Raw genomic sequence first — 20571 nt, forward strand, 5'->3', positions numbered from 1 at the left:
GCAGCTGTAGGCGTGTGCTGTGCTTGTGCTCACGGGGGTTAAAGGAGGTGCAAGATGGGCATTGAACCTTTCTGTCAAAGTACCACAACCCGAGGCTTAGAAAGACAAGAGATCATAAGCACCTTAATTAATATTTTGGGCCCTTTGAGGCAGTGGGAGGCTGATGTGTCCGTTTAATAACGCTGTACATAAAGGTTTGCGATTCCTGCCTGGGAACAGCATCGCTGGTTACTTGTGTTTTGTTACCGCAGCACCCCGGTTAAATAAAACGGTGATGGTGCTGTGTTTACCAACTCGCAGGGTGTCGTTTCATTTTAAAATTAAAACGAGAAAAGAGAAATCGGGGGAGGAGGGAAGCGGCGAAAATAACCCTTTGTGTGATAGAACTGCGGAGCGCGTTGTAAAAAATATTGCGGGGACGCTGGGGAAGCAGCGGAACCTCGGGCACCGCCGCTGCCGGGCGCGGGGGGCGGGAGGCGGGGGGCTCGGGCTGAGGATGCGGCCGTGGATCGGGATGCGGATCGGGAAGGGGGTTCCCTCGCGTACGTGCGGCGCCGCAGGTCCGCAATGAGCCCGGCGGGCGCGGCCGGGGCTGTGCCGGGGGAGGCGGTGGCGGAGGCGGGGCCGCCCCGCCCGCTCTGCGGCCACAGGCACAGCCCCGGCGGCAGGTACGGCAGCGGCCCCGCGCCCAGGAGTGCGTGCTCGGCTGCGCTGGGCTGTTTTGGGGTATTCGGTGGTTGTTGTTTTTTTTCCCCCCGCGGAGCTGACGAGCTGCGGGTCGTGCCCGCCCGCTCCGCCGCCAGCCCGGCGCGGGGGGCTCTGAGGGACCGGGGTGCGGTGGGGGGGTCCCGCTCCCCCTGCCGCCTGCGGGGGCCCCTTCTCCGGGGGGCTCGGCGAGCCGTGTCCGCCCCGCGCCCGCCCCGGGGCCGCTCGGTGCTCCCGCACCGCCCCTGTGGGGGGGCCCGGCGGCGTTTGCGGGGTCACTGCGGGCGGGGGCATTGCGGGCATTGCGAGGCATTGCGGGGCACGTGAGCGGCGGGGCCGCCCCGGGACCGCCCGGCGGGGCGGGCGCGGCAACAAAGGGCGGCGGGGCCGGGCCGGGCCGGACAGGGGGTCGGGTTGGCGCTGCTCGTGCGGGTCTCAACCTCGCTCCGCTCTCTCCTGTCCCGCAGCCCCGGCCGCCAGGACCGCGCCGCACCCGCGACAGCGCCGGGCTGTGCCGGCCGCGCCGCAAATGAAGTGCGAGAACTGCACCAAAAAGGTGAGTGCGGCGGCCGCGTCCTGCCCGAGCCCCTCGGCTGGGGAGGGGGGCACAGCCCCGGGGGTCGGGAACGCGGCCGGCGGGGACTCCCCAGTGGCGGGGTTACCCCGGGAGGCCGAGCGGCGCTGGCCGCCGGCCCCAAGGTCACCGCGCTCCGCGTCCTCCCGGGAGCCCCCACACGGAGCCCTCCGCTCCCCCCGGGGCTGACACACCGCCCGGCACTCCAGAACTGATGGAGCACGGTGATTCCTGCGGAGGAATCGCTTCCATCGCAGCGATTGCACTTCGAACACAAGGCCTCGCGTGTGAAGGGGCAGAACGAACGCTGCCAGAACGCTGCAAAGTAACGCACCATTAGTGGTTAATGGTACAGACAGTGTGCAGAAGGGCTGCTTACGGAACGCTGAACGGGCTTGGCACGAACCGTGTATTTTCTGTTTTGTTTCAGGAATGCAGTAAAAAACAGAAAAATGATGATACACAAAGCACATCTGTTGATGCATTGAGTTCAAACGATGGCTTTGAAGAGGTAATGTTCCTTCTGTAAACTGTAATGTGCTCTATTTGTATTCTTTTGTTGTTGTGCACCCTAAGGGAGGTTATGAGGAGACAACTTTCAAGTCCTAAACATAACAATAATCAACAAGCAGTTGTAAGCAATTTTGAGCTCTTGTAGAGAATGAAAAATCTTTTCAAAAGGTGAAATAAAAGCCCATTTTGAGTGTCAAAAATCTTAAGTCTTCAAAACAGACACAGAACTTGAGACAAATTTTGACAGTAAAAGGGCACAAAATGTCTTTATATCTAAGTTTCTTTCTTAGTGAGCTGCCAATGGTTGTCATAGCAAATGTATGACGTTCTTGATCTCACTTTTTTTCCCCCCCTTAGAAAAATGAGTTTGATACTCTGGCTAATGCTAAAATACTCCTTAGCGACTGCTTAGCCTGTGACAGTTGCATGACATCAGAAGAAGGAGCCAGAGTTTTCCAACAGAACCAGAAGGAGTTCTTTCGTGTTCTCAACCTTAATAAGGTAAAGTGACCCAAACAATAACACAGTTTTCTGTGAGGAGGAGGAGGCAGTTACAGAATGACTAAGCAGATAACGTGAAGATTGGTCAGGATGTGTTTTTTCCGAAGAGGAAGTGAAAACTTGAAGCAAGATGAATGATCAAGTAACTTAAAAATAATTTTGCATTAGAGTTGTGAGGTCACAGCGTTTCACCTAAATGCTGGAAGGAAGTTACTGCACCTGCAGAAGGGAAATTTATTGGAAATGTAACTCCCTCATTACTCTACTAACACATTAGTCTTGTAGTTCAATATTCATACCTTTATTACTAGGACTTCTGTAGACATTAGTTTACTTAATGTTTAAACATAAAACTTTGTGCATATTTGCTAGAACCTTTCATGTTGCTACAACATCATGGGTGCTGAATGTCTCTTAACTTCCCTTATGCCATGTGGAGACCAACCAAAGGATTGTCCTAGAGGACAGATGGATTATATAAAAGCAACATCTACAGATGATTAAACACTGGCAGAATCAGAGGAACACCCTGTCCTGCCCCAACTTGATGGTTGTTTCACAGGGTTTGTAATGATATGGCTCACTGAAGCATCAGACCCCAGGGAATAACTCCAGGAGTGGAAAAGGCAGGGGAAGCAAGGAGCTCTGCCCTGTTGTAATGACATACCTTTTTTTTCTTTGTTTTTGTTTACCAGAAATGTGATACCTCAAAACACAAAGTGTTGGCAGTGTCTCTATGCCCTCAGTCATTGCCTTATTTTGCTGCTAAGTTCAATCTCTCTGTGAATGAAGCAGCCAAGAGACTCTGTGGTTTCCTCAAAAGTCTTGGTAAGTTTGGGGTTGTTATGGTGGTGGAGGAGAAGGGGGGAATTGGTTTGGCTTTTTTGCTTTCCCAGCAGCTTCCCAGTACCTGAAGGGGCTACAAGAGAGCTGGAGAGGGGCTTTTGACCATGAAAGAGGGGAGATTTAGGTTAGATACCAGGCAGAAATGAGGGTGGGCAGGCCCTGGCACAGGTTGCCCAGAGAAGCTGTGGCTGCCCCTGGATCCCTGGAAGTGTCCAAGGCCAGGTTGGACAGGGCTTGGAGCAACCTGGGCTAGAGGAAGGTGTCCCTGCCCCTGACAGGGGGTGGAACTGATGATTTTTAGGGTCTCTTCCAACCCAAACCGTTCTGGGACTCTATTCCTTGATATTTGCTTGTGCAGCCAGAAGGTGCCATTGCACAACTTGGCTCAGAGTTTGAGCTCCTCACTCTGTGATGTTCTGGGGGGCACCAGGGACGCAGAGCAGCGTCAGACATGGACTGGAGACGTTCCCTGTTCCCAGCCAAGGTCATGGAATAGAAGGACATTGTAGAGCTGGCTCCAAAGCCTCCACTACCAAGAAATCAGGGAGGATTTATTCATGACCTTCAATAAGATTTTCTTGTATTTTGTAACTTGAGGGAGGAGGGAATTCTTACCCTAAATTCCTTCCAGTCCTTTTGACACATTAAATCTCCAGAAGATTGTCAGTTCTGGTTTTTTCCCTATAATTTGAAATTACATGCAAGAACAGTTGTATCTGCCTGTTTGATGTTAGAGCTGTATTTCCTTTGCTCATTATGCTATTTATATAAGTTTGGAATTTTTTTTCTTATTTTTTTCCATTGCAGTTATAAACCTATAAAGTGTTTCCATATATATATGTATTCATTTTTCTTAGTTTTTATGATGCATCTTTGTACCCGGTACATTTCCTTCACCTAAAAGCACTGCTGAGTTGTGGTGGGGCCCAGTTTTTTCTTAGAACATACTCATTTATCAATGGTTCCCTTGCTGTGGGGATGTGCTCAGTGTTATGTAGGCTCATAGGGCCAGCAGGTCTCTGCAGTGTTGGTGATATGCTCCTGCACCTCTGCAGACAAATTTCAGCAAATGGAGATATAACTGGATGTATTTTTTTTTGTGGATAATGAAATGTGACTTCAGCATGTCTTGAAAAGAACACTTCTTTACAAGAGTCCCTGTGAGTCACCCAGAGTCATGAAATCCCCTTCAATTAAACCAAAGCAATAGATGCTGAATGGCAAACTCCTCTGGAGGAGGCAGAGAACTATCTGAACTGTTGCCTGCAGCATGAGCAAGCTGGTGGTCCTTTGAAATTCATGACATAGAAGAGAGTTTTTCAGTGTATGGTCTTCATTTATTTTCTGAACATTTGGAGTGAGGAAAGAACACACTCATTGATCTTCCCAAGGTTTTCCATAGGCCTGGAACTCTGAGAGATGCCCCATTCCCTGTTCCTTTCTGCTTGCTTCCCCAGGGGTGCATTATGTGTTTGACACCACCATAGCTGCAGATTTCAGTATCCTGGAGAGCCAGAGGGAATTCGTGCAGCGGTACCAGCGGAGGAACCAGGAGGAACATGCCTTACCAATGTTTGCCTCTGCCTGCCCTGGTGAGAACTGATTTCCTCATCCTCCCTGCCCCTCAGCCTGCTCTCCCTGCAGCCACCAAGGAACTAAGGAAAGAGGGGCTTCATTTGGGAGCTTTGCACAACTTGGAGCATTTCTGGTTTGCTTCTGAGGGCTGCCAGGCACACAGTACCTGTTCCCAGGGTCACTGCTCGTCCTCAGTGCCTGGAAATGAGAATCAGAACTGCAGTGGAGGAGTTCAGGCCACACAGTTTAACGGGGCATTTCCTTATTGAAAAGAATCTTTAAGGAACTTTGATAGGATTAAACCACAACCTCTGTTATCCCGAGCCAAGTTTTGAACTTGCCACTTAAGCCTGGGGGTGAAGTAGCGGGTGACATCCCTCATGATGACTGTGAGGTGGTCATGTCTGACACTCAGAAAGTAACTCTCACATGAAATGGCACAGCCTTGACTCACTCAGTGGGAGTTTTGCACCTGAGAACGTGTTCTGTATGAACAGAACCTGCACTTACCCCAACTGAATGGATGCAGAACATTCAGTCACTGCTTCCCTTTTCCATTTGTCAGCACAACCTCATTTCAGTCTGGAAGTCACCTCCCTAAAAAAGAAGTATCAAAAAAAGAGGTAGAAGTAACTACATTGCCTAACATCCCCCTCAACTCCACCCTAAAATGAATGGGTTTCCTTTTCAAAAGGCTGATAAAAATACCAAAATATTTCTTGCTAGCTCTCAAGTAACTCAAGTGGCTTGCAGTGGTTAAAGAAATGTTAGTGATGAGAGAGTGAGTGAGAGTTGCAGTTGGTGATGCCCAGAATGAGCTGCTGTCATGGATCTGAAGTTTAAATACTACTGTTTGAATTATATTTAATAATTTAATACTCTGTGCATTCTGTGGTTGAAGTATCTGGGTTATGCTTTAGGTGCTACATATATATACTAGGAGGAAAAGTCTCCTTTTTTTCATCTTTTATCTTAGTGTAATCTCTCATCTTCAGGAGCAGGCATACTATAGATTGCTTTTTTTCATGTGAAACCTGTGAAGTTGAAACACCTCCCATTAATTAGGTTGTGCATGGTTTATGTAAAATTCAGAACCTGAGGATTGCTTTTAGAACTTGTGAGAATTTTGATTTTATTCATCTAGAAACAGAGCTCAGGTTATCTGCTGCTCTTATTGGAAATATTTTAAAATAACTAATGGAGCACTTTTCTTTGTGTGGCTCACACAAAATAGTTTCTGGTTTCAGTGCAGGTTGTGGTGTCAGCTCTCTGTACAGATGTCAGCAGAGCATGGGTGCTCTCCATTTCTGGGAAAGTGAACCAGAATATCACTGTAAACACATTTTAAGAACATGGTGTGTTTCTTGGACAGCACTTAGAGAAAGCAAAAATCATGACTAGTCGTCCTCAAAGTGAGATCATTGTGTGTACTGACCTTAACTGTCTGAGGGCATTTTCTGTTCCTTATTCTCCTTCCCTTCTCTACCCCCAGATTACATAAATTTCTCCCATAAATTTTCTGTGTTTATCACAAGATGTTTTTTGAACATTTGAGTAGGTAGAAGGTCAGTGTGAACTCAAGTAGAACTGCTTTGCTCTTGTTTATCTCAGGGTGTGACCCTGCCCAGCCCTATCACCCTGGGCAGCAGCCTGGGCTGGAACATCTACCACGAGCAAAGAGCAGAGCCCAGAGGGCCCAGAACCTGATAAAAAAGGTGGATTATTGGCCCTCTATTAATTGCTCACCTCCTGCTGCTCCCAGAGGAGAAAGGGAGCTGGTGTTTTTGTTTCTTGTTTAAAGTCCCACAGTGTAACTGCTGCTAGCACAGGTAACAGCTCACAGTCATCACTTGGGCTCCTCAGTGGACCAAGCTGGTCAGCAACGTGGAGCAGGTTTTGGAAACAGCCAGTTTTGAATGCGTTGCCAACCTCTGGGTACTCCCAGCAAAGCCAAGGGGTTGGGATTTACAGCAGCAGTAGCAAGACTGTAAATACTGAGGATTCAGATGCTTTTGTCCCAGTCAACCAACTGCCTTTTTCAGGAACGGGGTTTTACGGTAACAAAAGTTTTCGTAGTTTTCCTGCCCTTCCTACAGATGCACAGATACATTCATGGCATGTATCTGTGTGACCTTCTCACAATAACCACTACAAAATGTGTGTTCTGAGGTACCTCTGCAAGAAATGATGCATGGATTTGTAGGGGGTTCTTGCCCTTTGATGCCAAGACAAGCCAGCAAATGGCTGAGAATCCAGATGAGTTTGTGGAGGGAGTAGGTCTGGGTGAGTCCAGAATTCCAGAAATTACTTTGGGCAATAACTGTCAGGAATCTCTTGGGATTCAGTGAAGTGACTACAACAGCTGAAACATTCCAGTTCCAAGAACTCAGGGCAGGAGTGCTGGGGTGATTAATGGCAAGTACAGGGCAGAATGGTTTTTAAACTGTCCTGGTTTGGTTTGAAGCAGTTGTTACTCTCTTTGGACAGCATTTGAGACTCAATAGCTGTGCTGCATCCAGCCTTTCACCAAACACTAAGGAATGAAGTCCTTTGGTGTAGGTGCAGCTGAAGGTGGACATGAGGCAAACTTTCTGTTCAGAGTCTGGCAGTTCAGCACAGACCTGACGTGTAAATCTGCTCCCCAGCTTTTCCTACAGCTGAAATGAGTGCTTGTTGAAGATGATGTGTGTCTCTGAGGTTTTCCATGGAGACCACTATCTGTTAAGCTTGAAGTCTGTACTTCAACAAGAACTGGGACTATTTAAACAGCTGGAGGGGCAGGTTTTTTCTAATACTTACACATTCTCATTTTCATCATTCAGATTTTGTAACACTGCTCTGCCATAGAGAGGCAAACAGCTGAACACCACTTGGATCCCAGTTTTGTGCTGCTGTTTTGACTTAAACATTACCAAGTGGGGTTTTTTTATGTCAGTGGTAATTCCAAGCTTAAAAATTAACCTCCAGGTTTTACCCTTCCTGAGCAGCATGTACCGCACAGCAGTTTTTCTCTTATGTAAACACTAATCTGCTTGAAGATAAAAGACTTAAGTGTGATATTTCTCAGTATTTCTTAGCACCAAAAGCAGATTCCTCTTCCCTGGGCCTAAATCTCCTGCACAGTTTAGGTGTCATGTAGATGAAAAAATCTCTAAACCCTTGCTGTGAAAGATTCTGGGCTGTGGTTTCCAGCAAGAGCTGCAGTGCCTAAGAAAGACTTGCACAGCCTAAATACCTTGATCTGCCAGTTCTGCTTTGGAAGATGGGCAGTAATATAACAGCTCTGGATATTGGGAATGGTGTGAATATCCACAGCTTGCCTGAGCTGAGCTGAATGAAGGAGTCTGGTGACAGGGGGGTTCTCGAGTAACTAAGGATAGAATGTTGCACACAGAGGTTTCAGTTCATTCCTCTGTGTGTGTGGTTGTGTGTGTGGGTGTTCCTGAAGCTGTGGCTACTCCAGCAAGAGTAAAAGAAGCCATTTTTTTCCAGGCTTAATCCCTGTGCATCTGGTGATAATGCCTTCATGTGACTCCCCTGTTCCAGGGCAGGCGAGCTGGGGGCATGGCTGCTGAATTCAGGAACAGCAGGTCCCAGTTAAGCAGCCAAACAGTGCATCTGTTGTGGTCTGAGGTGATCCAGGGGCTGAGGTCTAGAAGGTCAAGTTACTCTTTGTTAGCTGGGGTGCTGCTCTTTCTGCTTTGTTAAATCTGAGCTCTAGGAATGGTTTAACAGGGCATGAAGTTCACAGTGGCTTCTTCTAGGTCTACATTAATGACCCAGTGAATTACTGATTAAAGCATTATTAACAGAGCCTTGGAGTTCCCTCCATTTCCCCTAACCCTCCACAGCAATGTCCTGCCTGCTGTGAAGGGGTCAAGGTTTTTAGGGGCTGTTTTTTGAGCTTCTGGGCTGCTCCTGTCTCTGACTGTGCTTTCCTGGCCCTGCAGGTTGGATCCGATATGCTGAAAGGGTGCTCACCAACCTGGTGACCTCTCACATTTGCACTGCAAAGTCCCCCCAGCAGATCATGGGCTCCCTAGTGAAGGGCTACTTTGCCAGGCAGCAGGTAAAGAATTCCCATTTATTTTTGACCATTATACTCTTCTAAAATAGAAAAGTTGGGCTACGGTGGGTTTTGATACTGAAATGCAGATCTTAGTTATTATTTGTCCTTGGAAAATGAAGAGTGCACTGCTGCTACACAGGTGTCATGATGGGAAGAACGTGCAAAGAACCTCAGTTCATGCACTGCAATCCTTGCACTCTCAGGGCAACCTGGCTTTAGATATTTAAGGATAAAATTAAACCCATGGCAGCTAAAGGGTTTCTTGTTGTGCTGTTCTACAGCACAGCCAAAACAGGAGCAGAGGAGTCATGTGGAAATTGCCCTGTTATCTGGGATCAATAAAAGCACTGTATCCTAGAAACAAACCTTTTTATCTTCTCCATTTTGTGTGTTGAAAAAGCTGCTGTTCTTTACATATCATACTGACATGGAACTGCAGCCACAGTCGGTAGGAAATTGTTGCTGTGTGCACATGGATGGATAAATAGATGGACATGAGTGAGGGACAGCCAGAAACCAGAACTCCTGAACTGTATGCATTTCCTAAGGCAATCAAAAGCTACAGAAAACGTGGTCTGAAGGTATAAGTAAGAGTTCCAGCCAGAAGACAGACTTGGGAAGTCTGCTGCTGATGCTTTGTGACTTCTGGCAAATCATTATCTGTGTGTGGCAGCCTCTCAGTGTGACGGGTAGGGACTGATTCCTGGTACTGCCTGCGTGGGGTTTATGACACTATTTCTGTCCCTGTCATCCTTCAAGCTGTCTTTTGCTCTTCAGGCAGTTCACTTGTGCTCCTTTCTGTGTCCCACAGAACTTGTCTCCTGAGAAAATTTTCCATGTAGTTGTGGCGCCTTGTTACGACAAAAAGCTGGAAGCCCTGCGGGAAGATTTCTACACTGCCTTGTCCAACTCATCCGAAGTTGATTGTGTCCTGACATCAGGTTCAACCTTTCAACTTACCACCTATAAATATATAAGTGAATCACCACTTTTAGCATAGCCTTTGTGCCAGACTTGGCTTTTTTTCAAGTCTGCTTAAAAATAAGTACGTGTGGTTTTGTGCTACTGGTAGCACAGGGGCTGTGTAGGGGATACTTTCCTTTTAAGTTGCTATTCATCTGAAATATCAGGCTAAGGATTTAAGCAAAGTTTGGGCAAGCTGGAAGAGGGGCTGGAAGTGTCAGGCCTCTCAAGATATTGGAGGGAACTGACTCTGGGAAGAGCTGGAGAATGTGACACTGGGACATGGATCTCTAAAACAGGCACAGCGTGTGTTTGTTTGTGCTTGGTGTTGAAAGTAAAATGTCTTGTGTTTTCCTACAGGTGAAATTGTCCAAATAATGGAACAGAAAAATGTGTCTATGAAAGATGTGCCTGAAGTAGCTGTAGATAGTTTGTAAGTAGCTTTGTTGTGGATTGTTTCTTTATTTTGATGACACCTTGGAGCATATTCAGCATCAATGTAAAACTGCTCAGAAGAATGTTTTTTCTTTTTAAAGAAAAAAAAAACCTGCATCAAAGCCTGAATATACCACAGTGACCCAAACCACTGAAATGTTATCTCAGATGTTCATGGCTATATATAAAAGTAATATAAAACAGATAATATAAAACTGTATATGCTGTCTAAATACAAAAGGGTCATTACCTCAGATTATATGCTATATGGTAACTACTTTAAAATTTATGCCTTTTGAAGATTTTGGAAGAATTTTGGAGATTGTGTAGCTCCTTAATTTTATTTGAATGCAGTAATATTAGATTTGGCTGCACTGAGCTCATGCCTTGCTAGTAAATGTGACTGTCTGGGGTGCTGAGGCTGCTCAGAGCTCTCCTGTGCTCGATCCTGTGTGCAGCCCAGCAGTCTGATGTGCCTCCCAAAAGCTGCAGGGACACAGTCGTGGGCTTGACCATCTGCTCTGTGCTCCCCTCTCCTTCCCAGCAGCATCTTGACAGTAAATTTCCACTTCCCCAGTGTGTTCCTGGAGAATTGCTAGAAGCAGCAGCCTTTCAGGAAATGGTAATTAGCTGGGTTTTGTACTGAGGACAGCAGTTAGTTATTCCAGATCAGCTCAGACTGAGCTGTGCTGTGGCTGAGAAGCACACAAAGCACTGCAGAGGTTTTGTTTCCACCCCATGTGCTGGCTCAGGGATTGCTGTGCCTGCTGTTCAGTTCTCAGGCTCAGTTACAGAGGCTGCTCCCCCTGCTCTCTGTTCAAGTGTGACAGCTGTTCCTTGGTGTCTTTCCAAGGGGGTGGCAATGGAGCAGTAAACGTGCTTTCTTGCACAAAATAGAAAGCTCTGTAAGTTTGGACAAATCCTTTTCAGTTCCAGTTAATATCCTGCTTGGACCTTGTGTAGAGGGGAGGAACTGGAGTGGTGCAGTGGGAACGTGTTCAGAGCTGGGTTTGTGGTGCAGCTCCTGTGAGTGCTTCTACCAGCAACTGGCACACAGTGAGAATGGCAGGAACAAAGCTCTTGCAGGCACAAGAGACACACAGAGACAGTCACTTCATCCTGGATCAGCCTGTCCAATGGAAGAACAGGCTGTTATTCAGAATATACCTGGTTCATTAGCTCAGTTTATAGAACTGCAGAATCTCCTGAGGTGGAAGGGATCAAGTCCAACCCCTGGCCCTGCTCAGGGCACCCCAACAATCCCACCCTGTCCTTGTGTTGTCCTGCAGCTCTGGCAGCCTTGGGGCTGTGCCCTGGGGAGCCTGCTCAGTGCCCAACCACCCTCTGGGGGAAGAACCTTTTCCTAATATCACCTGACCCTGCCCTGACACAGCTCCAGCTGTGCCCTGGGGTCCTGTCAGTGGTCAGAGGGAGCAGAGATGGGTGTTGTCCCTCCACTGCCCCTTGTGAGGAGCTGCAGACCCTGATGAGTCTCCCCTCCATCTCCTCTTCCCCAGGCTGAACAGACCAAGTGATCCCAGTTTATGTTGGAAAATAATGTTAACTTTTGAAAGGACTAATCTGATTCAAGCAGAGAGACCTGATGACTTAAATTTTTGCTCTTCTGGGATCTTAAAAATAGATCTTGTAGAAAAATTTAAATAACTTGGACTCTTCTTAAAATAAGTCCCAGCACAGCAGCAATTTGTGATTAAGTGCTTGGTATTAAAAGGTCCATGAATAAAGTAACTTGGGTTTGGGTTCTTAACTCGCTTGTGTAGCTCCAGCAAACAGCATTTGGCAAAAGTTGGGTGACAAACCATGAAACAGAATTGACTGAGGTTGTTAAAAAAAGAAAACAAACCCAAAAAAACCAACCATAGGCTGCAGTAGTTGTTCAGTAGCTGCACTTACCAAGTGTCAGAAGGCTGTCAGTGGGTGTTGGCTGGGGTGACTCTCACCTGGGCTCTGGGGCTGAGCCCTGTGCTGGGATCAGCTCAGGCAGGAGCTGCTGGTGCCAGGGAAGGGCACTCCGGGTGTTCTGGGAAAAGGTAAGGAGATTATCCCCAGAGAGGCCTTCACATGGAACAGCAAAGCACATCATCTGTGTCTGCTGATCAGTGTCTCCTGCTGCAAGTGGCATTCCCACACCCCACGTGGATTCCTGCTCTGCCAGAAGGGAACAGCACAGGCAGCCCCTCCTGCTGCCCTGACCTGGGGCAGAGGTGAAGCTCCAGGAGAAGGGCCATGTCCTTGGGTAGGAGCTCTCATTTCCTTCCCTGAGCTAGAGCACAGCTCTTACTCGAGCCTTTATTTTATTTTCCACAATCTTGCTGCTGTCCTGACCAGTTTCCATTTTTTAAGCTGTAATAACAATTGTTAATGTGTTCTTACTTAGTGCTACAAAACCCTTTTCAGTGGGGGAGACAGAGAAAGGGAAAACCACACTGCTTTACTGAAGGGAAGGGATGGAACTTCAGAGCTGATCTCCCTTTCTGTTGTTTTTCTAAGGTTTGCTGACATAAAGGAGGGAGATGTGGTGAGGCACGATGGGAAGAGGTCTGATGGGTACCTGGAGCACATTTTTAAACATGCTGCAAAGGAGCTTTTTGGCATGGATGTCAAGGAAATCACCTACAAAGCACTAAAGTAAGTCAGAGTTTTTGTATCCTTGTTCTGTAGGACTGGCTAGTTGGAATAGAACATTTTCAGTTGCAAGGGACCCACAGTGATCACCCAGTCCAACTGCCTGAGGAATTTGGGCTGCCCAAAATGAACCACCTCTCTGGGGGATTCTGTTCCAGGGTTTGACCACCCTTTTGGTGAGGAAAGGGTCGCTGAAGTTCAGCCTAAACCTCCCCTGGTTTAGTTGGTGCTGCAGTGAATGCAGTTACTGTTCTTTGTCTGACAGGCAGTTGCATGTTATAAACCTCTACGTCTGTCACAGCAGTCATTTTATTAATAGCTTAACCACACTTAAAAAGTTAGGTATAATTCTGTTCTGAGTTACACCTCAATTTCTGCTTAACACAGTTTAGAAACCGGAGGAGTTCACCTTGATCTCACTGTTCCACTTGTTCTGTTCTCTTTAGAGCAGCTGACCCCAAACTGACACAGTTGGGTTGTTCCTCTGGGAACACAGGGGGTTAAAACGTTCTCTGTGTATTTTGACAGGAACAAGGACTTCCAAGAAGTTACCCTTGAAAAGGATGGGGAGACAGTGCTGCGCTTTGCAGCAGCTTATGGCTTTAGGAATATCCAAAACATGGTCCTGAAGCTGAAAAAAGGAAAGTTTTTGTACCATTTCGTAGAGGTCCTTGCGTGCCCAGGAGGTAAGAACGATGTGCATCCCCAGTCGCTCCGTGCACGTCTTCAGTCTCACAGGAAAGCAGAGCTGCCCTAAGGCAGGCACTTCATTCCTTCCTGATTCCCTTCTTAATAATCTCAAACCTCATTATTTAATGAAGGGTCCAGAACACCAGTTACAGGTTCTGGGTTGGCTCAGAAATTGATTGGGTTTTCCAAAATTAGCCCCAGCGTTCCTGGCTCTCTTCTGAGCTGTCAGTCAGTGCTGGTGCAGCGCTGCCAAACCTCCAAGGAAATCCCCTGAAATGGTGCTTGTCAAGGGCAAGGAAAGACAAGATAATTAGGATCATAAAACCATGGAGAAGGCAGGGAAAGATTGTTGATATGGAAACCTCACTTCCATTGAGATGATGTTGATATCAGAGTCATTTGAGGTAAATACAAATTGTAACAGCAGCGGGGGAAGTTAATGTAAAGACAAGTGTGAGAAACGAGGAAAAATTTTTGTTTAACTCAAAATTCATCACCCTTGCAGCTTTTTTGTTCTTTTTCCCCTAAGGGTGCCTGAATGGCAAAGGCCAGGCCCAGACTGAGGATGGCAAGCCAGACAGAGCCCTGCTTGCCCAGATGGAGGAGGTGTACGCTGCCATTCCCGTGCGGCTGCCAGAAACCAACCTGCACGTGCAGAAGGTGTACCAGGACTGGCTGGAGGGCATGGACTCCAAGAAGGCCCAGGAGACTTTGCACACCACATACAGTGCAGTGAATCAATCCACGAGCAGTTTGGACATCAAATGGTAACAGAGGACAGGGCAGAGCTGTGCTGAGCTCTCGGGGTCAGCACAGGGACCCTCTATGCAACCACGGGCACTGAGCACAGCCAGGCTGTGAGAGAGGCCCTGCCCAGCTGGGACTGTTCTGGGGAAGAACCATTGCTTTGCAAAACCAGAGAAGTCTCCAAAAGCCCAGGTTCCTGCCACTGTCATTTAACTTGTACTGTGAGTGTCGTTCCCTCCGTGGATTTCTTCATCCAAAAACGTGACCTGGCGAGGCACAGAGGCCCTGTGGGAGTGGAAGTGCTGATGAAGTTCCTCCATTCACTTCACAGCATGGGCTCCTCCAAGAGGGTGAGATGATTCCACTCCTGCTCCTAGGTGTGCAATCCCTGGCACCACAGGAAAACAGTCCACAGGAATTTCAGTATTGTTGCAATTGGTGTGAAGTAACTTGGGATTTACTTGCCTTGCTAAAGAAAAAGCCCTTTAAAAGGACAAGTGAGTATATGAAGAGATGTAATGAATTTCTATATGCCTTGTATCCTTAATTCAGCAAAAAATACACAGTTCCAAACTAGCCACCATTCCTTCCTGATGTAGTGTCCCAGGATGCTCCACAGAAACTGAGCCTGGGAAGCTACTGCTGAATGGTTCCTTTAAATAGCTCCAAATAGGTTGGTCGGTACAAAAAGAAAACTTACTTTCCTTTTAAGTTTTCCTCAAAGCTTGCAGCCAGGAGGAATGGGGCTGCTTTGGCTTCTCTCTCAGAGTGAAACATACCCACATTGTTCTTTCATTTGTCTCCCATGTTGACAGACTGCTGCAAAAAAACAACTTCCTGGGGTGCCTCTGAGGAGAGAGCCCTGAGCAATGTTTGTGAGCTCATCAGAGTTAAGATACATCAGCATCATGAAGTTTGGTGCACTTATTTTTTTAAGTATGCTGTAGAGGTTTCATTTAACAGCCACTGTAAAGTGCTGCTGGCATGCAAGCTTGTCTGCAGTGTCCTGAGTTGTCAGAGGGTTGTTCAAGAATGTGATGGACAAAAAGAAGATTGAACTCCTGCCAGACTTCCTCAGATTTTCCTGGTAACATCCAATCCGTTCACCATTGCAAAGTTCCAGCTTTCCTTGTCCATCCTGAAAGTGTGGATGGGCTTTTTTAATCATTTCATGCAGTTTGAATGAATCTTCTTGTCCATGTCTTTAATATCACAACAGCTTGTGTGAGGAAGGTCCCATCCTGCAAAAACCTGGGTGTGTTTGTTTGAAATCCACATTTCACCTGAACCCAGTGGATGGGATAAAGCATCAGGGAAGGCACTGCAAGCCCTGGCACTGCTGGAAAGGAGAGAGACACTCAAGTGTCACCCTGATGACAAGAAATAGTTCTCTAAACGTGAAGCTGTGAATAATTGCAGCCTCCACCTAAACTAGAAACCATTGCACTTGGAGGGATGTTTTCTTTCAAGTGCAGATGAATTTGATTACTGAATGCACACAATGAGATTATCCCCGTGAATTAGCCTGAGTTGTCCCTTGTAATAAAAACGTGGTACTTAACGTGGTGCAATATCAGAACATCACCAGAAATCTACCTCTGTACAGACAGGGAGGCCAGAAGTGGTGGGAAGAGCTGTGTGGAGCTGCAGCTGTGGCAATTGTCTGCTAGAGAAAGATGGGGTGTTGCCTGACCTTTTGGAACAGATTTCTTTTGGAAGCAACATCCACCTCCTTCAGTCTGATTTTCTTTATCTGCCACGATTTCCCCCAGAAACTCCCACCAGAATGATCATGTGCTAAGGTGTCCTGTTGTGTTTGTACAGGCCTGTTTCTCTGTATATATGGTTTGTAGCTGGATGCATGTTTAAATTATATGGCTTCTGCTCTTTGTACAGTGTGCTTATTTTTTTATGTGCATAGGCTGGGTGAAGCGGTACAAAAAAATGTGGAATGTTCCCTGAGTGACACAAGAGCTGCCTTGTTCTGAAAGGAGACCCCTGAGCTGTTTGTGCAACGTCACAAATCCTCCTCGGGGGTGGGTGGCACTTGGGCCCCTGTGTTTGGCTGCTGCCCTGAGGGGCCTCACCCCCTGTGCCAGTGGGGGACCCCAGGGCTGGGCTGGGCAGTGGGGGAAGGAAAGCTGTGGCTCAGTGTGTAAAATAAACCATTTCAGTTGGATCCACCATTTCTTCCATCTGCTCCAGTGTTTTAACCCACGGGGGCCGCAGTGTGAGGAGCTGTTGATTATTTGTCTGCTGCAGGATTGTTTTTAAAGGCAAGGAGGGCTACATGGAATGTCTGTATTATCATTACTGACCTAAGTAAATGAGACTTTGTCTTTTTTTTTCTTTTTTGGTCAGCTTTTCTTTTACAAGACTTTCTGGAGTAAAACATTTCAGTTTTTTAAAGCCCTTTTCTTTAAAGTGCCAGTTGAAAAGGAAAGAAAATTTTTCTTTCCCCCTCCACCTGCTTTCATTGAAATCTGAGGTATCAGAAAAGCTTATTGCAGCTTCATATACAGTGAAACACTTGCCTGAAGGTTTGATTCTGGCTTCTAAACCTGCAGCTGGAAAGTGTTATTGTTGACAGTAACGTTCCAGCTGGGGCACATCTGTGGCACCAACAGTGCCTCAGCTGTTTGGGAGAGCTCTGGGTCACAGCTACACCTCCAGCTCTCATAAATGGAAGGAGAAAGTTGCCAGGTTGCTGTGGGAAATGGTAATCTGCTCTCTAGAATTGTAAATTAATATATTGAATCACTGCAAGGCAGACAAGCCTCTATAGCTTTAAAGCCCTTGTGCCTGGGGAGAAGGATGAAACCAGTCTGTGAGAGCTGACTAATTACACTGAAGTAACTGTAGAGTTAATTAAAACCCTGGTGCACAAGGAACAGTAAAATCCTTATTTGTGTGTGTCCTGATGCAACAAACAGCTGGGGGGATGAAAATTAGCCCTGATAATTAACAGATAAGGGATTTTTCATCAATGGGTTGGGTGAAAATGGAATGAGTTGAGCAAACATTTCCCTTGAGCAGCTGGGACCTGAACTTCCACTAAATAATAAACTGATCTGAAAATGTTCTGTGGGTTTTTTTCCAAGGGACAGTAGGGAAGGGTTACCTGGGCAGAGGAAAAGGAGGAGGAGCTGCTGGCACAGAGCAGGGCTGCTCCTGTTGCTGTGTAAACCAGGGACTGGTGAGAGGTTTGCAGGAGGGGAGACAGCGTGTTTAGGTGTCCTCAGCAACCCTGGAAATGAGGAGCAAACACTGCAAAGCACAGGGAATACCCCTTTAAACTGCAGAATTCCATCTGTGACACCACCCCTGCTCTGAAACCACGACATTCCTGCCCCCATTTTCCAAGGGAGTAGTTGGGTGCAGCTGAAAAACAATGTCCAAATTCTGCACATTTACCTGCTGAAAGTCAAGTTTTCCACAGTGTAAATGCTTTTTTTTCCTCCCCCTCGAAAAAGACTTTGTGTAAAACATCAGTAAAATGTAATGGAATATCCAATTAAAACGTTATAACAATTATTGAAGGTCTTGTCCTTTTTGTCCAGTGTATGGCTGTTGATCCCATGGAAGAAAAGGGGGAGAAACGTCATAAAGGATCAGGTCAAGGACAGTCTTTGCATTGAGCTCCTGGGCTGCTTTATCTGGAAGGGGATCAGGGAAAAATCGGGATACTCCCGACAGGTTCTACCGAGATTTGAACTCGGATCGCTGGATTCAAAGTCCAGAGTGCTGACCATTACACCATAGAACCGGGTGATGCCTTTTGGTTTTGGGAGCCTGGAGGATAAATCCATAGCCAACAAATCCCACTGGGAAAACCACCCTGCTCCTCCTGCCCTTGGGCCTGCAGTGACTGCAGGAATTTAACATGACCTAAATATCCATATTTATCCCGCGTTTCTGCAGGATTGTCTTCATAGAATCACAACATCGTTTTGGTTTGGGAGGGACCTTAAGGATCACCCAGTTCTACCCCTCCTGCCATGGGCAGGGACACCTTCCACCAGCCCAAGTTGCTCCAAGCCCCATCCAGCCTGGCCTTGGACACTTCCAGGAATCCAGGGGCAGCCACAGCTTCCCTGGGCAACCTGTGCCAGGGCGTCACTGCCCTCGTAGTAAAAGATTTCCTCCTGATCCCTACTCTGAATCAACCCTCTTTTAGTTTAAAACATCACCCCTGTCCTGTCATTCCATACCCTGGTCCAAAGCTCCTCCCCTCTCTCTGTAGGTACTGGAAGGCCACAAGAAGGTCACCCCGTAGTATAATGATGGCAGGAAGCAAACACGGACAGTGGGAGAACATCTGTTTTTAGGGACACACGGAATCCTTGTACCTGCCCCGGAGCTCAGTGGTGCCTCTGGCTTTGCTAATGCAGAATTTAGAATTGTGTTCCCTCACAGCCTGTTCCCAGAGTAGAAATAAAAGGAACCACTGATGTCCCAGTGAGCTGTGATGTGTCTGAAGTTCTTCAGTTAATTCCTGTCAGAATATGCCAACCTGGCTGCAATAAGTAATAGATACGGAAAAAAAAATGTAATCAGGAAATTCTGTGATTGTTTCCTCTTCCTCTTTCCCTTTCCCTACCCTTTCCAGGTAGCACGGGACGTCAGTGTTCACGGCACTTCAACAATCCACGAAAAACTCCTCAAACTCGTTTTCCACGATTTTCCCAGCAAGGAAATCTGCCCACGGAGGAAAAATTTCAGGTTCCACCGAGATTTGAACTCGGATCGCTGGATTCAGAGTCCAGAGTGCTAACCATTACACCATGGAACCGCACATCCCCAGCTCCCGAGCCGCGCCTTCTGAGGGACACCCGCACAAAACACGACCGTCCCCTCACGCCTCACCGGGTTCTCCTCAGCTCACGCCGCTCAAACCCCCACACAGATCTTTCACCACCACGTGCCCTGGCTTTTGCTTCACGTTTGCGCTCTCGTTTTGCTGCCCTGCGTGTCGTGCTGTGTTTGAGAAGGAGCAGCAGGGACCATTGTCACAGCCACTGGTTTAGCTCGCCAGGTTGTTTCCTCTCTTGGTACTGACTGACCAGTGTGTGGGTAACAGAACATTCATTTAAACAGGCAAGACGTGGAAAAACTGCAAACGTACAGTGTTATGGCTGGTTACAGGCCTGGTGGAGCAGGGCCAGCCAAACCCAAGATGTTCCAGGGGCTGGAGCGCTTCTCCTATAAGGAAAGGCTGAGAGAGCTGGCGTTGCTCAGCCTGGAAAAGAGAAGGCTCCGGGGAGACCTTATATATTTATAAGAAAGATAAGGAAGACACATTTTAGCCTGAGGGTGGTGAGACACTGGCACAGGGTGTCCGGAGAGCTGGTGGATGCCCAATCCCTGCAGACATTCAAGGCCAGGTTGGACGGGGCTCTGAGCAACCTGATCTGTCCCTGACCCTGGCGGGGGGTTGGACTGGATGGCCTTTGAGGGTCCCTTCCAACCCAAACCCCCGTGTGAGTCCATGAGTCCATCAAATCTCGCTAGAAGAAAAGCTGTAAGCATCACACCGTGCCGCGCCCTGTCCGTCCTTTCCTCGCACCCGCTCCTCTGCATGTGGCCGAGATGGTTTAGCAAAAATAACTCCTCGCTCCACCACCGCTCCGCACAGCCAGAAATAACCACAGCGAGGACGGAGCCGTCAGGACCCGGGGAGGGGAAAAAAGAAAAATTGTAGCTAGCAGAGGATGGTTTCGATCCATCGACCTCTGGGTTATGGGCCCAGCACGCTTCCGCTGCGCCACTCTGCTGCTCCTGACAGAATTCTTTCCCACACGGTGTTACAACCGTGACCAGCGCTCCCTCCTCACTCCCACAGCCCTGGGATTCCCGCTCCAGCTCCCCCGTGCCGGAGAGACGCCTGAAATACGCCAGGAGCAGTGGCCATAAACTAAACTACCAGAGGTTCCACCTCAACAAGAGCAAGAGCTGAGGGTGGCAGAGCCCTGGAAGAGGAGCCCCAGGGAGCCGTGGAGTGTCCTCTGCGGACGCATTCCTGTGTCACCCACTCCAGGTGACCCTGCCCTGCCAGGGGGGGTTGCACTGGGGGCGATCCCCCACAGGTCCCTTTCAACACGAGCGATTCCGTGAAATAGCAACAAACGGCTTCAACTACCAGCGTATCGCCGCAGGGGATCGATGTGAACTAATTTAAGCACAAACCCCCGATATATCACCACGGAAAGCTGTACCATTGCCGGCCGCGCAGAGCCCACCGCCGCCTTCAACTCCGCCGCACGTCACGGAGAGCGGACGAGCCCTGAGGAGCCCCCCGGGGCCGCCC

The 20571-nt window shown here is 47.9% G+C and overlaps 1 protein-coding gene and 3 non-coding genes across 4 annotated transcripts; 1 reads left to right on the forward strand and 3 right to left on the reverse strand.

The window, feature by feature from the left end:
* Positions 1-1106: 1106 nt before the first annotated feature.
* Positions 1107-17803, forward strand: NARF (nuclear prelamin A recognition factor). Its single transcript, XM_050319246.1, has 11 exons — positions 1107-1261; positions 1710-1790; positions 2150-2293; positions 2989-3121; positions 4597-4731; positions 8665-8783; positions 9595-9724; positions 10107-10179; positions 12693-12830; positions 13356-13513; positions 14047-17803. Exons 1-11 carry the CDS (start codon positions 1235-1237, stop codon positions 14286-14288), a joined length of 1380 nt encoding a protein of 459 aa, XP_050175203.1. The 5' UTR covers positions 1107-1234; the 3' UTR covers positions 14289-17803.
* A 155-nt stretch (positions 17804-17958) lies between these two features.
* On the reverse strand, positions 17959-18030 carry TRNAQ-UUG (transfer RNA glutamine (anticodon UUG)). The gene has a single exon. It is a non-coding gene; the product is annotated as a tRNA-Gln (tRNA).
* Positions 18031-18984: 954 nt separating this feature from the next.
* On the reverse strand, positions 18985-19056 carry TRNAQ-CUG (transfer RNA glutamine (anticodon CUG)). The gene has a single exon. It is a non-coding gene; the product is annotated as a tRNA-Gln (tRNA).
* A 910-nt stretch (positions 19057-19966) lies between these two features.
* Positions 19967-20038, reverse strand: TRNAM-CAU (transfer RNA methionine (anticodon CAU)). The gene has a single exon. It is a non-coding gene; the product is annotated as a tRNA-Met (tRNA).
* Positions 20039-20571: the final 533 nt, after the last annotated feature.

This window comes from Myiozetetes cayanensis, unplaced genomic scaffold (genome assembly GCF_022539395.1).
Source record: "Myiozetetes cayanensis isolate MyiCay16 unplaced genomic scaffold, myiCay2020 scf22, whole genome shotgun sequence".
Taxonomy (NCBI): Eukaryota; Metazoa; Chordata; class Aves; order Passeriformes; family Tyrannidae; genus Myiozetetes; species Myiozetetes cayanensis.